Source organism: Meleagris gallopavo, chromosome 1 (genome assembly GCF_000146605.3).
Source record: "Meleagris gallopavo isolate NT-WF06-2002-E0010 breed Aviagen turkey brand Nicholas breeding stock chromosome 1, Turkey_5.1, whole genome shotgun sequence".
Lineage (NCBI taxonomy): Eukaryota > Metazoa > Chordata > Aves > Galliformes > Phasianidae > Meleagris > Meleagris gallopavo.
Genome location: NC_015011.2, coordinates 67,109,880 through 67,127,121, shown reverse-complemented (window position 1 = coordinate 67,127,121; position 17,242 = coordinate 67,109,880). Strand labels below are relative to the sequence as shown.

Genomic DNA, 17,242 nt, shown 5'->3' with positions numbered 1-17,242 from the left:
AAAAAAAAACCAGCAGGTGTGTCCGGCATAAACCTTGAGGATATTCAATTAGTACTTTAGGAATCCCTTCAGAATAGGCCATAATATCACAGTATGCAGAATGAGACATTGCTTGATAAGCTATGGTATTTAGACTGTCACCTGTGAGATCCTATTATCACTATTTTTAGTGTTTAATCTTTTACTTGACAAAATGTCTAGCATAACAAAGTTGAACTCAAGAATACCACCTTATTGCATTTCATACTGTATATAATTTATGTATATATCTTCTTATATTTCTAATTTTGGCTGTCTTTGCTCACCTATCTTGCATTTTTTTTGCATGTGTTTGAGCTTACGTCATCATACCCCTAAGGTGTTTAGTAACATATTTTAAATCCAAAGACATTCTATTTTTCACTTCTCATATTTTTCTATGTCTGAGATGTGATAATTTCTTTGTAGGTGACCAACGGATACTTTTCATGGGGAAGTGGTTTAGCTACCTTGTCCAATATAAATATCAGAATCCCAACAGGTAGGACAAAAGCACATCTTAAATATGTAATACATAACATCAGAATGCTACTAATTTACTTTCTTAACATTACTAAAAGCATTGAAACACTTTTTAAAAGAAAAAAAAAAGAAAATCAAAAGTTATACAAGGTTATAAACTATACTGGGTGTGTAACTTTATCATTAACCTAGAATGCCCTAAATAATAAAAATACATATTTTTTGTATAATTATGTTGTTAATATTATCTTTATAAGAGCAGCAGGCAAAAGTTAGTGTACAAGGACACAGCAGTCAAATAGTACACTTTTCCTGCCTTTCTTCAGTATTACAGTTTCCCAGTATAGTACTATTTTCATCTCAGTGCATTCTTTGACCTTCATGCCGTGAGCTGTCAAGGAGTCTTTAATGAATTTATCTTTCAAATTGTTCAGTTTGCCCCTTGTAAGGTTAGTGCCTCCACAATATTTTTTGGCTAGGAGTTCCACATATTTACAGATTTGTTTTGGAAGACCTACATAGTAAGTGTGAAAACTATTATTTTTATTTTGATGATGGTGGTGATGGTGAATGCTGTAAAATTCCTAATGCCACTGTAGGAAGGAACTGCAGGTAGGAAAGAAGTGCCGGGAAGAAGGAATAGTACAGCAAAGGAGAAAAAATAGAGGATCTTTCAGTTGCAGATTGTACATATCCAAACAATATTCTCACCCTTTGGGAGTGTGTACCTTGTAATTTCCATTAAAGTATATATCACAGATGAATAGATGCAATGTTGCCAGGTTACACAGTGGATGCTGAGAATCTCATGTGCTGTAGAATTGAATCTAGCTACGTCTTGTAGACTTGAGAAGAATGTTTTTTTTTCCCATTTTATGTTTGTTTTTTTTTTTAAATATGCTTTTTATCATTATCATAGGTCAGATGACAATGATTGTGGGTCAAGTTGGCTGTGGCAAGTCCTCACTTCTCCTTGCTATATTAGGAGAGATGCAGACACTGGAGGGAAAAGTTCACTGGAGCAAGTATGTATCATATAACTACTAATTGTTGTTTTCAGTAAAGAAGGAGAAGTTGGATTTTGCTGTGAGAAATGTAAACTTCATGTCTCAGAACTGCTTGTTAAAGAAATACCTATTTGCATTACCCAGATCTTTTCTGAAAAACATCATCAGCAAACTCGTGCTTTTCACTGCTGTTTTGTTTATGGCTCAGAGCAGGTAGAGCAAAGATAAAGTGGGTGCCTTAGGAAGAGAAATAGATAGTCTGGTAATTAATATCTGGTATACTAGCCCTACCAGATGACCTGAATAGAAAGAATATTTTACATTGAAAGAGCAGAATATTATCCAATCACCTTCTGTGATGGGAGTCAGCTCTAATTTACAGTAGTCATTATATGTTAAGAAAGTCTTGTCAAAAAAAAGATGCAGTAAGAACAAAATAAGATGCAATTCGTGTCTGTTATGTTTCATCAGAAATGTTTGTTGTCTAGTAATCTTTACATAATATTTTCAACTCAAGTTGTGCAAATAATGAGATTCTTCAAGAAGCACTGGAGGGATGGTAGAGTTAACCAATGTGAAAGGAAAACTGATGCTCTGATTTGGATATTCCTACCTAGATTGTTAAATCAGCTTTGTTATGCTGCAACTGTACATAAGCGAGGGAATTACAGGCTGGAGCTTCTTCAGTTGAGAGGTGTTATTTAGTGTACTATATGGGAAAGGCTTACTTTACCACTCTGCTAGCTGAAGGAAAAAAAAAGGATTAAATAATAAAACGTGAGGAATGCTGTCTCCCCTTCCTGATATCTGCTCAAGCCTCACTTGTTTAATTCAGTGCTACCCTTCAGAGTATGCACACAGAAAGCAGACTGAGGGTGCTGAATACTAAAGAGCAATGGTTCTGAAAAAGTTGTTGAGGAGGCAACTGTGGATGGAGTCAGGCCTCTGGTTCTACATAGATTCAGACTCAATGAATGAGAACTATGGAAGCTAAAGGAGACAGCAACCTCCTTTCCAGCATAGTCTAGACAGAGGTTATTGGAGAGATGTGTTGTAACCCCAAGACTTTTTCTCTGGCTTTAAAGATCAATTCTGTTTCCTTGAATCTACCAAGCCAAACTCTTCCTAAATAGCTCTTTCAGTTGAAAGAATGAATTTTGTCACAGAGACCGATATTATTTTTGCCCCATCCCTTTATTGAAGTAAGTAACCTGCGTCATCATCTTTTTTCCTACAGCAATGTTGAAAGCTGGATATTTTTGCTTTCTTGTGTTAGCATGCGTGCCATTTTCTTGTTCTCTAGCCATATTTCACTGTCAGCTATTCTAAACATATGATCTCACTGGAGTAGTAGGTATAGTTGGAGCCAAGGCAAGACTAACTTCAGTGCAGTCACATGCAAATTTCAGCTTTGATGGAAAAAAGAATATGTGACTTGCCATGGTTAATTTCTTTGAGATACATCATGGAAACATTGACCTCACAATGAGGTGGATTTTTTCCTGAGTAGGTTAAGAAAAAAAGAAATCAGAAGAGCGTACATAAGAATTATCCCCACAACTGTTTTTTAATATGTGTTTGAGAGACTCAGATCAATTCCTATGAAAGGATATGAAATCATAGATTAAAGAAATAGAGCAATGTTTTAAAAATATGCATAAAGAATATGAAATGATGTTGAAGCTTCACAGTTCAAGAGGGTAGGATCATAGCGTCAGTCTGCACATAACCAAATGAGTAACTCAAGTTTTTGCAAGCATCTCAAGCCTTACCGAGTATCTTTTTCATTGAAAACTATAATTTGGTACTGTGTTATAGCTGATGCAAGCATGGCTTTTGCTGATAATTTCAGACTGCCTGACAGGGAGATTAATACCTCATTTACCTGAGGAAGTGGACCCTATACTTTACAAAATCATAGTAAAGGTCCTATTTACTCCCTTAGATCCTTCTCCATGTGATTCAACATGCATGAATAATGTAGCTATTGATCCAGGTAGGAAGTGCAGTCTAGGAGAATTCGGATGTAACAGTACAGTATAGTAATTATGTATCAGACTTCAGCCACTGTTAATACTGGAGCAATCCTTCAATACATTATTGTGAAAGTCCATCATGAGGCTTGAATGCTCTGTTGCCATTGTGATTAGCTGCAGTGAGAACTGTACATCCTATTGCCTGAGTTGTCATCATTCTGGGTCTAGGAGAAAGAAAGTGTGCACGAGATCATGAACTAGAACCAACCTTACAGGCCAGACCTCAGCTTTTGCCAGTTACATGAGACAAAAATGTTAGACAAGGAATTGGCTTTTTGTTTTCCTGGTGAACAATCAGCTAGAGAGAATTCTTAAAAATTGAAGAATGAGGTTATGTGGATTCAGTGATTCAGCCATGCCTGTTTCAGATCTAAGGGATGGATGTAGTGACTATGCAGGGACATGTATTCTTCTTATGCACATCAAGCCAGAGTCAGAACCCTATTCAGAGAAGAGTAGCAAAGTGGAAGGCCTTTCACTTGGGTTATCTTCTGTCCACTGAACTGGTTTCTGTGCAAACAGGTTGCTGTGTATGAAAAACACGTAAAACTGAAGAGTTACTGAAGAAAATATATCCTCCCAAATGGCTTGTTCTGCAAGCTAGTTAGGGAAGACTTCAAAAAAATTAAGAAAAGTCAGCATTCCCCTAGAAGGATAACCAAGTACATCTGCCTACCAAGAGACTGCAACTACTATATCTCATAGAAAACACTGGAATGCATTAACCATGGATAGATGAATTGTTAGCCATATAGATGGCAGTAGTTGAAGTCAGTATAGATAGCCATACTTTTGATGAATGAAGAAATTTGTACAAAGATTACTAATGCCAGCACGCAAGAAAAATCTCTAGAAATCTCAGAAGCTTCAGCCCTCCCCCATGCCCTGCTATTGCATCACTCTACTGAATTCTACTGAAAGCACATAACCAAATACTTCATCCCCTTGCATATGTTTATTAGTGAGATTATTAGAAAACGTGGTTTCTCACAGAAATGAGAATTCAAGAGAACTGTAGTGTAATTGTCAAGCATCAAGGAAAAATGTCTATCCAAGGAAGAAGAGTTTAAGGAATCAAGATCTAAAAGTTGTTCTTGCTCATTCAGATAAGCTATCTGAACATATGGCAAACATAATACTGGTAAGGAATTGTAAGGGGTTTTGTAGGGATTGTGCCCATTTTTTTTTTAAATTTTACTTCTGAAGTCATCCCCAAGTGCATTCATGAAAGAATTATCCCTTTCCTTCTCCACTATTTTAATGTACTATTGTGAGTATAAAAGTCTGTGCTTTTTTAATAGAGGAAGTTTAGGTTTTCTTTTTTGTTTGGCTTGACCTAATTTCTGATCTCTCTTTATTCTCTCATTAGTCTTCATCTTTTGCTTCCCTTTAACTTTTTTCCATTGTAGAGAAGGTGGGAAACTTCTCTGATAAAAGACCAACTTTTATGAAGCAATATCTGTTTTGTACTTCCTTTTGTGTCTCTCTGACTCTTCTGAGATAATCAGCAGGGCTGATCTAATATATTTTGTGGCAATTGGTGCATGAAGAAGACACAGTGATTGCACACTTAAAGAAGCCTGAATTATCAAAGTTCTTAGAGAGCTGATGTGTAGCACAGAAAGCAACGTGTCTCAGTTCTGGCACTTTGGGAAGATGCTTACTATGTGAGTCTGGCACAATAAGGTCTCTACTATTAGAATTTTTCTGCCCTCTACAAGACTTGGATCCTCTGTTTATAAGTGCAGCTGCAGTTATGGTATTCCAGCAGGTTAGCAGACATTTCTGTTGCAGTAGTAAAGTATTTAATCTGGAGGGTTTGTAGATTTGGGAAGAGAGGATTTGTTTGTTTTGCTTATTCACTTGTTTGTTTTAAGTGAGACAAATAACACAATAATATCATTTTCTAGTCCTTTCTCTCTCTAGCCAATTTCCATTCACCTGGCATAAACTTACTCTTTAAGGATTTGCAGTTGCAGTGTTGTGCCGTCATTCCCGGTAGCAAGCATCATTGCTGGTGTGGAACTCTTTTGGCTGGCATTCCATGCCCTCGACACCATTAACAGGTCAATTAATGGGCATAGAACACTGCAAAATCATTCATCAGATCCTTAAGAAGTAGAGGCTGACTTCTTAAGAAAAGTCTAGGCGCTGCAGTGCTATGTGTAGCTTGATGCAGTCTCTCTGCTACAAACCAGTTCAAAATTTGTTTTGGTTCAAAAGCAAAAACGTGTCACCTGCACCCTGCAGAATTTTATCTGCAGAGCTTCTCTTTGGTCCAGAAGAAATATGACATTAGAGTTGTTGCCAGCTTCCACGGGTCATTGGTGGAACAGTATGGAGAAGCTGGTTTATTGCTTGTCAACCTTTCATATGCCTATGCAACATTAACAATGTCAGTTTGAACAGACTGTAAGACATATTTTTCATTTTTAATGTGTTTTCTAACAACACAGTGCCTGTTAAACCACTATGCACAATAGATATAAAGCTGTAGTATTTCCAAAAGTTCTATGCCTTTGATTGAACCATGTTTATTTTCTCCTTAAAAGAAGAAAACATACATACACAAAAATTGATATTTTATTCTTAAAATATGTACTTAACTACAGTTCCCCTGTATATAAAACTTGCACAATAAGCTATTATTGGTGTTTTCTGCTTACTAAATCTCATTTACCATAACTTGCAGTGTAAATGAAACTGAGCCTTCTTTTGAAGCATCCAGAAGGTATTATCTCTGTTTTTAGTGTGTCATAATGCACTCATTTTTCAGAATTTCCTCAAACTTTCATCTTTGTACCCATCTCTGTTTCCTTCCTGTTGATAATTATTTACTATAGAAATAACTGGCAAATTGTGCTAAATCCGGTGGATCCCGATCTTTCCCAGCCACTGTACCACTACCTCAGTCTGAAGTCAAGCACCTCAGAAAGGCCAAAGTCTTGCTTGAAAGACATTGAGCACTTTCAGCTCTTATTCAACATCACAGGGAATTCATTGTGCTCCAAGACAGGGCCTCAAGATACAAGTCATCATTACGTGTACCCTCCAATGTGCATATCTGCTGTTCAGCACTGAGTTTTGTGCTGCTGCTAACACAGCTTGACAGTTGTGTGACGGAGCAAGGCACACAGTGTGCAAAGGGAGTTGGCTGTGGTCTGCCTGAAGTTAGCCTGTGATTCCAACCATGCTTTCTTTGAGATGACCTTCAGGTTTAAAAGAAGGGCAAGCTAAATCAGTGAAAACAAGTAGTGGCACAGATAGCTGTGGTTGGGACCCACACCATTATTTGATATCTGACAGTCCTAAGGACATATTTCATGCTAGTCCATATTGAATGCCTATGAACTGCTAAAATTTTGGGATACTACTGACTGCTTCTAACCAGCTATTAATCATATCCTAGCACCCTCTCTCTCAACAGCAAATCCTAGATACTTACATTCAAGGATACATCAAATATTTGGTTTGAAGCAATACAATCAAAGAAAGATAAGTGTTTAGATTTACAAGCCATTAACAGTGCTTCCTTACACATCTCAGCATACCAGAAGAATGTCTGGTATTACACAAAATTTTTAGCCACAGTACACAGGCAAAATAGACAGACATAAAGAATATTCATATTCTTACATTTTTTATGAGGCTTTTAAACACAGTGAAAAGTAAGTCTATTAAGTATTTGGGATACCGTAATTGTAGAAACATGGAATCATTAAGGTTGGAAAAGACCACTAAGATAATCAAGTCCAATCATCAGCCCATCACTAACATGCCTAATGATTCCTTCCAAGAATGTATTGAACTGTCTTCTCTACCAGTACCATGTCAGTCACTGAGCAACTAACAGACTTAGAGGAAAAAGTATTACCTGAAAAAAACCTGTATTTCATATGCACAGCCTGGTACAATAATCTAAAACTTCAGAAACAGTGAGTCAAGTATACTGATTACATCTGAACAATGCCTTTTCATTACCTATTCTAATGTTGGAGGAAAAAAAAGAAAGAAATAATCTCTCTCTCTCTCTTTTTTTTTTTTTTGCGATAATTTAATTATTCTGAATATTTGTAATCCTCTTTTGGATTGAAATTGCATTTACTCAATTGAGGTAGGTATCAGCCATTTATAGTAGAATAGAGTACATGGGATAACATAGGATATAGACTGCCACCAAGGGAGAGAGTGGGTGCTACCCTAACAAAAGCATCTCATTTGCAGTTCTTCCCTTCACTTCTGTAACAATTGCTTTGTCTATGTGTTTTTCTGTATTTTTTGTGAACACATATTATTTCCCGATTCTCAGACATTTCATAATGTGGGTGCTCTGCTTTTTGCTAATGCTCTTTATTTATCTACAGTAAAAACAGATACTCAGTGGCTTATGCAGCTCAGAAGCCATGGCTATTGAATGCAACAGTGGAGGAAAACATTATCTTTGGGAGTCCATTTAATAAACAGAGGTAAATATCAATCCAGTCACAGAAACAATAAACCCTGACTGCTTCCTTAAGGGGTTTGGCTTCTCCTTCTGGTAGTGCATATCTAAGATGTCTGTGAGGAATCACATGGCAGAAGTTGTTCTTGTGGATACAGCAGAAGTCATATGTATATTTTTCAAGCAGCTAAACTTACATGAGATTAAACCCATCTTTGGTTGCTGGTGACGTATTTTTAGAATCATAGAATCATAGAATCCTTAGAGTTGGAAGGGACCTCTGAAGGCCATCTAGTTCAACTCCCCTGCAATGAACAGGGACACCACAGCTAGATCAGGTTGCCCAGGACCTTATCCAGGCTTGCATTTTTTTTAATGGAGCTTGAGGTTGCCAAAGGATGCTGGAAACAGAGATGCTAGGCATATTTCTACAGAGTTTATGTCCTTATCCTGCTGTGATCAGCTTGATGGAGCACTCACTTCAGAAAAACGGTGCACAAATGCAGATAGGGTGCCTCCAGGAAAAAACTTTAATTCTTTCTATAGAAGTACAGGAGAAAGGAGTGTAAAAGCTGAGGTGCGATTTCTGTTCTGCCTGGCGAGCACTTGTGTCTTATGTCCTTCCAAAAAGGCCAGCTATCAAATGCAGTGGAAAAAATGACTTCAGTAAAACAAAAGCAATACTCGCTTTGTTTTAAATTCTTAAAAATACATTTCATTCCTCTCAGTGTTTTATTTGATAAGCCACTTGGTTCCATTCCCATTTATAAAAGTTAAGAAATGTCTCAAAATCCAAATAAGCTTCCAAAATGTCAGAGATTAGATTCTTCAGCTAGTTCATCAGTCTAACTTCATTCATATCAAAGGGGCAAAGCTGAATTACACCACTCAAATATTCCGATCTCGGGCCTGATTCTGACCTGAGCCTAGCAACTTCACAACAAATTTCAAATATTTCTGAGTTATTTTCTGATTCTGGAAAGATCAGAAGCACTGTAAGGATCCTCTGCCCTTTAATAGCACATTGAAGCAAATGAAGAGGCACCTAAAAGGGGAAGAAAAATAACTCATTGAAAAATGCCTTCAAATACTCCAGAGTCCAACAAAACTGCTCAGTGGTGAGGAAGAATGTAGTCAGTAATTGAGGTAACTGAATCTTTAAACAGCAAACTTGCCAATAAAGATCTCCAATAAATACGTATATTAATTTTTACAGTGTTTTTGACTTACTTATTTTTCCAATTATCCAAATATCACAGAGCCATAGTAACTTAGCAGTAATTTGAGTTGGAGGGTTTTTGTGTTAATGAAGTAAGTGGCTGGTTAAATAATTTAATGCTCATATTGGTTTTATAGGTACAAAGCTGTTACAGACGCATGTTCTCTGCAGCCTGACATTGACTTACTACCATTTGGTGATCAGACAGAAATTGGAGAAAGGGTAAATAACCTGAAGGCTTTCATATTTGCTTAGTCTGTGTGTTAAGAAGAGTCTCCCTGATGCTACTCATCTGTTCTGTGTTAGCTACTACAGTGGTCTAGGAGTCATGACACTGAAAAAGGTGTTATGGCACTAGACAATATTGTTTTGTTATCTCTTATCTGGAGAGGACAGATGTAAATTTAAACAATGTCTTTTGTTTAAGAGATCACATTTTGCCTCCATATTTTGCATATATTGCTTTTTGTTGTGCTACGGAATGACTACACTGCATGTTTTGATACGTGGAAAGCAAAGATCCTCAAGGGAAGAGGTTTGTGCAGATTTCATAAGAAAATTGGGAAAGATTTATACTGGAGTTATTTCAGTGAGCTTATTGTTCACTGTGTAACAAACCTAGATCTTTAGCCGTCAGTAACAGAATAAATAGGCTTTGAAATGAGGGGGGAAATGGCCCTTTTATAGAGTGTTTGTATAGCAGAGTGCTGCTGTTGTAAGACCATATGAAATTTATACCGTGTTTTCGGTCCTGCAGAAAAATAGGGTTACTTGGCACTGATCTTAAGCCAGGAGGGCTTTATTCCCAAAATCTTGGCAAGCCCGTATCAACTGTAGTCTGAATATGTGTGAATGAGTTTATTTTAAAAAGCTAATTCTGGTATCCCAACAATGCATACATGGCCATATAAAGCTTGATTGAACATCCTTTATTAAGTACTTGAGCATCTAGACATGACTGAGCCCTATAAAGCTATAGCACAGGTCTTAGTACAAAAACTAGTGAGTTTACTAACAGCTCAGGGTTGTGCATGACTGGTAGGCACTTCATCCTTGAACTATAGGGTAGACATGCCTGAAGCAAAAGTGCCATTTTAATGGTTGAGAAACTCTTGAAAAACAGAGAAAAAAAATCTTAGTGTGCTCCTTTTAAATAGCTGCACTTTGATTTTCTTTTTTTTTTTGACATTTAAAACATTTTGAAAATCTTTTTTCCTTTTTCAGTTCTCTCCAAGGGGACATTTTGATCACAGTTTCTCAAGTTTTGCTTGCAGAATTTGATGCTAGCACTGGTTGGATTTTGCAATCTAAGAAGCATACTGTTCTTAGAGAAGCTCTTCATAATTCATACTAATTATACTATTAATTGTCCAAGATTAGTTGATGAATAGTCATTTTTTCTTTGACTGTTATGGGAGGATTAAGTTTGTTTATCAATAGGATTAGCAATTTAACTAACCAATTGATTTTTATTGTAAAAAAACTCACATTTTCCAATTTCTGTCATAATGTTTACTCACAGTTGTGTATTTCTGATCTATTATATCATTAGGGGATTAATTTAAGTGGTGGCCAACGACAGAGAATCTGTGTGGCTCGAGCACTCTATCAGAATACCAACATTGTCTTCTTGGTAAGATTTTTTTTTTCATATGGAACATGAAAAGTTCGTAATGAAGCTGTCATTCATTCTTTGTATTTACCTTTAGGAAAGTTTACATTAGCTCTAGAAAACTGCAGGGAATTATATTTGACTAAAAATCCAACATATGAGGGATGAGAGATAAAAGACGACCAAGAGGCAACATCAAAACATACTGGAAGACTGATGGAGGTGGTATCTACACTGAAAAAGGAGATTGTATTGTCTTTTACTCACTCACAGTGGTACCTTGTATCAACATAATCCTGCTGAAATCAGAAGGATTTCTGGATAAGGGAAGCACCATATTGCAACTAATTCTGAGCTATAAACACTTAGTGTTCAACATTCTGCTGCAGAACTCTGTGGATTCAGGAAGACTTTCTGTTCTTTGATAATAGTTCCAGGGCATGCCAGAAATTTTAGGAGGCTCCTGTTCATGTAGGGCTTGGTTTTCTTCTTAGAGAAGCATTTGCACAGCTGAATATTATTTTATTACTGCTCATACTCACTCTAAGTCAGAACCAATGAAACCTACAGTTTAGATTGGGTGAAATTAGTGTACTTACTGACTCAGCTTTACCTTAACTGTGTGAATTTCCCATCACAATTAGGCCCAAGCCTAATTTTGGGTTCCAACATTTTCAAATTTGAATGGGAAATTTCAGATCTACCTGAAACTTCTGATCTACCGATCAGGTTTACTCCACACTATTGGTGTGGCACCAGCACTGCAGACATCTAAACACAACAACTTAAATGAGTCTATTGCTACGAATTGAAGAATAATGGATTCTAGCTCACTGTTTCATCCTGCAGCCCTTTAACTGGGTCTTAGTTATTAGAAAAAGTTGAAATATTGGTAATGACAAATACTTTATATTTTAAAAGGATTATTGAAATTAAAAATATAAATATACATTTTGCAAAATCCTATTCTATATTTTTTTTTTATTTGATTGCAGGATGACCCGTTCTCTGCTCTGGACATTCACTTAAGTGATCATTTAATGCAGGAAGGAATTTTGAAGTTTCTTCAAGAAGACAAGAGGACTCTTGTTCTGGTGACGCATAAGTTACAGTATCTACCACATGCTGATTGGGTAAGGGAAGAGATATCACTATGCAGATTTGGTAATGAACAATATACATTTGAAGTTAGCACTATAAGTACTTAACAACTCTACTACTGCTTTGGTAATAGAGGGTCCCCTTAATTCTATATATTTCTATATATCATGTGTCTAACTGCAACATTACAAAATATGGATCTTACAATATAAAAGACATTTTTTTTTTGATTGAAGTCACCAGAGAATTGTGACACAATTGCAGTCATTACTATAACTTATTATGGCTTATCCATGTTTTCTTCAAGTACAGATAAGATTGGCTTATAGAAGTTTCAGTTTTTGAGCGGTGTCAACTTCAAAAATTATTATTAAATATTGAACACAATAAACACCGAAATGTGCATAATGGTAATGTCACTGATTCTAAGACATGTCTTATAGGATTCACATCAGTGATTATGCTATATATGTTGCTGAGTAGACCTACTGGATTCTTTGTCCCCTAGATCATAGCAATGAAGGATGGAATGGTGCTTAGGGAAGGGACTCTAAAGGATATCCAAAACAATGACGTTGAACTCTATGAACACTGGAAAACTTTGATGAATCGCCAAGATCAAGAATTGGAAAAGGTAAACAGGCAAGGATGGCAAGGAAATATTTTTCAGTTAATTAAAAACAAACAAACAAACAAAAAAAACAAACCTTAACATGTCAGGAAGCAAGTTTTAAACTAGGCACTAAGAAAAAAATACATGAACTGTGAGGAGCTTAAAGGACTGGAATAGATTGTCTGGGAAGTATGTGGTACATCCATCATGACAGGTTTTTAAGAACATGTTAGGTTAATGTCGTTTTGGAATGTTGTACCAAACTGATCTACTTCAGCAAAGGGCAGACGAAGAGCTTTCCTAAATTCTTCCTTAGTTTTATGTTCTGTTATTGTCATAATCATTCAGGATTCCCTAAGAACTATTTTAAAAGGTTCTGTCACACCAGAATGAGCAAGGAAAAGAGAAGAAATAAAGTGGTCAAAGAGGGACTTTCTAAAAGAGAAATTCTAAAATACTGTGCTGTTGTATTCTGTGGCTTAACTGGTCCGAATAAAGTCTCTTTGAGGTTAATGTTAGTGCTAAGACAGTGGCAGACAGCTCTCTTATTTATATTGTTTCTTATTTATATCTTTAAGTTTTCTTGTTACAGGATATGGAAGCTGACCAGACTACTCTGGAGAGAAAAACTCTTAGAAGGGCCATGTACCCCAGGGAATCCAAAGCACAACTGGAAGATGAAGATGAAGGTATGTTTTATCATTTCATTTATTTATTCTATTATTATGTATGTCATTGCCTTCCCAGTTGAATATCCAAACCTGGAAGTTCATAGCAATAAAATAGGAAGATGTTAGAGAGTGGCTGGATATCAGCAGCAGGTAATACAACTCATCAAGAACATCCTTGAGATGCCACACCAGGTGTAAATGGAGTAATTACTTCTAAGAAACAATTGATGGTGCCAGGTAAAAGAAAAGGTGAACTACTGGCTCCCTCTTAATAGGTGCACTAATCACAAGGAGTCTCATGGCAATGTTGGCTGGAATGATTGCAGAATGCAGATTTGCTATTTGCAGGCTCTTTTATTGTGTCCTTGTGTTTAATCTGGCAAAATTCATGATAGATTGCCATTTAGGTCATAGGTTTCTGGGGTTTAGACAGCTGCATTTTGAAGAGATTCCCAATCGTTGAGCAATAGGCAGAGCTGGATACCAAAGTCCTTGAAATGGAAATATTGCAGTATCTTATTTCTTCGGTAAATATGAGCAGAACACCTCTTACTATGTGCAATCATCAGTACACTTTATCAGTTGAATGCTTGGAGGAGTTTAAATTGAGGTCACTTTCAAGCTCCTCTGTACAGGAAAGCCTTGCCAGCAACCTAATCTCAGAAACTGGAAGCCGTTGTCTCTTTGTGGAATGAGATAGAAAACACAGGGAAAAAAGATATGTCCTTACAGTCCATAGAATGTCTACAAAAATTAGACATCATTAAGAATGTAAAACACACATCAGGAACTTAAGGGCTAAAACATACCTGACAATATGTTATAGGTCATCCATACTTATTATGAGACTTATGGAAAGTACATAAAGTCTCTGTGTCCCAAGAAGTATACAATTTTCAGAAGCGTGTAATAATAATAACAACTTTCAAGAAAATACTTGATGATTCATTTTTAATGTTCAAAGTCAGATGTAAGTTGTGTTTCAGTTTGGGGCTGGCAAGAATTGCATTTACTATCTTGCTATCAAGCAAGAGCAGGTAATCTTTCCTAACTGTGGCCTGGAAAAACTGTCATGCATTTTCTTTTTATTTTGAGAAAATATAAACTGTAATATTTATGCTCATATTAAATATATATTTCCCATAGCAGGAGTCTACCATCAATTGTATGATGATATGAAAACTATTATACAGTCGATGGCAAGGCCTAGAAGAAACATTAATCCTAAATCCACACTCTTTTAAAAAGACAAAATTTTAGTACCTCTAAATAAAGTAAGAGTAGAATTCCTTAATGCAACAGATGACACAGCCTTTTGATTGGAAAACTTGAGTGAGCTTTCTGTACTCTTGCGTGTAATCCAAAGAATTCTACTGACAGTAAAACAAAAGCAGCAGAACAGGTTGGAAAAGACCTAGTTTCTACTAATAATACAGTCAGTACTGCGGACTTGAGTTATAAAAATATTTGATTAGCAAAACTGTCACTTGTCAAAGACAGTCTATAGATTACTTAAAGAGTATAGGGGAAGTCTTAAGATACGTCTAGAGCATTTTCTCTTTTCAAACGACAAATTGAATATTGCCATTAAGAAGTAAAATTCAAAAAAGAAAGTCAACCACATACAGTAAAACCATATATAATTGTACTGAATCCAAGCTAACTTGATAAAATATCCGAGTCACAGAGGAAGAAGAGGAAGAAGATGAAGATGATAACATGTCAACTGTCCTGAGGCTCAGAACAAAGATGCCATGGAAAACCTGCTGGAGATATCTAACTTCTGGAGGATTTTTCTTGCTCTTTCTGATGATTTTCTCAAAGTTGTTGAAACACTCAGTTATAGTGGCTATAGATTATTGGCTTGCTACATGGACATCCATGGACAATGCAAGTGAATTCACGAATGCTGATGATGTTCGGAGCACAGAAAAGGTGGGTTGTACTTTGAGCTTGACTGAAAAAAATAATTTTAAAAAGAGAGAGAAAATGTTCTTAAGTAATTATTTGCTGTTATCTCAAAACGAATTGAACTGGAAAGACAGATAGATATCATAAAATCAATCATTAGATACAATGAATGAATAAGTTATGCAAAAATGTAAGGCAATTCAAATTTTATCAGTCATTTCAAAATGATAAAATTGAACCAAAAGCGTGTTTGAGGTTAGAAAAATGGTTGAAGAATGACCAATCTCATACTAAACTTTTTTAATTCCTATGACAATTACTCCATTTTTTAAGTACTAACTATCCACTTATGTCCTGTCAAAAAAGGAAAACAAACAAACAAACAAACAACAACAAAAAAAAACTCTTAAGATGTACTACTTGTTTAGGATATGTTTATTGCTGTAAATTTGACTAGTCTATAAATATCTTATTAAAATCCATTTGTTAATTTTTCAGAAGTCTTAAGTCTTACAGCCCTGGTAGATTAATTGAGAATTGAATTTTAGTAGTGCTTGAATTTAATAATGTGAAAGTTTCTGAAGTCTTCTCAGCGCCTCAGTTTTTGAGACATTCTACTCTGGTTGTCTGAGTACCTTGGCTAAGCATTTGCATACTTTTGTATTTACCCAGCTAGTCTATCTTCATTGTTTAATCACTTCAAGGTCGTGAAGGATAATTATCTGTAGTTTGAAAGATCTTGGAACTGCCAGATATTCTAAATATGTGAACTTGATGTATTTCAGTTTCATGATAGCTCTTTTATTTCCTCCATAATGATATTAATATAATCACAAAGTATTTACAATATGACAGATCAGCTATTTGGTACAAGGTAGTAGTTCCAAAGAGCAACACCTTGGGAATTTCACAGCAGAAAAAATACTTGTGTTTACTTCTACAACTGATGTCTTTGTCATTTTATTAGACTTACCATGTAGCTGTCTTCAGTATCCTCTCTGGAGCAGGAATTGTCCTATGCCTCATCACGTCTCTGACTGTGGAGTGGATGGGTCTCACAGCAGCCAAAAATCTACATCATAATCTCCTCAATAAAATCATCCTTGGACCAATCAGGTATAGCAAAAATAATGCTACCCCTGCACATTTATTTTTATTGCTTAGCTATAGAAAATGTCTGTACACAGCCTTGTGTTCTGCCTGACCAAGACTTTTATCCAAAACTGGAATTCCAAATCAGGTAACTTTTTACTTTTAATTTGTTCCACAGGTTCTTTGATATGACTCCACTGGGGCTAATTCTAAATCGCTTTTCTGCTGATACAAATATAATTGATCAGGTATTCATATCAATATATTCTATTTATTATATCTTGGCTTTGTAAATTTTCATTTAGCTAGTGAATAAGACACACTGAAGTATTAATTAGAGAAAAACATAGCAAATAGAAGCTCTGGAAATTATATTAGACAAATTCAAAATATAAACAGTTTGTATATTTGTAATAATGAGGGCATGCAACTAATTAAAAGCAGTAAGAGATCTTAGTTCTTAATTTCTTCCAAAACAGACTAGTTGCTTCTGTTAAGAGATCTGGATTAGCAAAACATCAGATTTGGGGTTCAAATCAGGAAAACAGAATAGAATATTACTTTTACTATGAGAAGTACATGTGAGGTAAGGAGATGGTCCATTGTGGCAGTAGCACATATGAATTTGGAGTATTCAGGTAAAGGAATGGATACTTCCACTATGTCTATTTATCAAAACATTTGGATGAGCTACAATTCTGAATATAAGAGTGATGAGAACATGAAAATAATATTGAGAGGTTCTGTGAAAGTGTATGCTGTTTCTCTAAATATTTTATATGTCAATATTCACTTTCTTCTCTGTTATATAATTGAGGTGGAAATGGTCTTTGGACTACTGACCTCTAAAAAAAAAAGAACTACTAAGTTATTTTTTTACTTTTGCACATACAGGCTCCTGGTATGAGGCAAGTATCAATGAACCTATAGAAATATCACTCCACTTTCCCTATGGCATTGAATAGGAAAAAGCATGTAGTGGTACTATTAGGGTTTTTGTTTTTGTTTTTTGTTTGTTTGTTTGTTTTTGTTTTGGGT

General features: G+C 35.8%; 1 protein-coding gene across 10 annotated transcripts in view; it reads left to right on the top strand.

Annotated features, from left to right (window-relative positions):
• Nucleotides 1–17,242, top strand: part of ABCC9 (ATP binding cassette subfamily C member 9) — a 75,802-nt gene that overhangs the window by 35,890 nt on the left and 22,670 nt on the right. For 8 of the 10 annotated variants that reach the window (XM_031555327.1, XM_031555329.1, XM_031555319.1 and 5 more), the window contains 12 exons: nt 448–520; nt 1,421–1,526; nt 6,237–6,275; nt 7,909–8,010; nt 9,342–9,426; nt 10,757–10,837; nt 11,812–11,949; nt 12,426–12,551; nt 13,123–13,219; nt 14,889–15,136; nt 16,080–16,228; nt 16,383–16,452. In XM_031555327.1, coding sequence (XP_031411187.1) covers nt 448–520; nt 1,421–1,526; nt 6,237–6,275; nt 7,909–8,010; nt 9,342–9,426; nt 10,757–10,837; nt 11,812–11,949; nt 12,426–12,551; nt 13,123–13,219; nt 14,889–15,136; nt 16,080–16,228; nt 16,383–16,452 — 1,314 coding nt within the window. The remainder of the gene's footprint in view (nt 1–447; nt 521–1,420; nt 1,527–6,236; nt 6,276–7,908; nt 8,011–9,341; nt 9,427–10,756; nt 10,838–11,811; nt 11,950–12,425; nt 12,552–13,122; nt 13,220–14,888; nt 15,137–16,079; nt 16,229–16,382; nt 16,453–17,242) is intronic. The other 2 variants (XM_031555332.1, XM_010715865.3) reach the window with 1 other exon arrangement.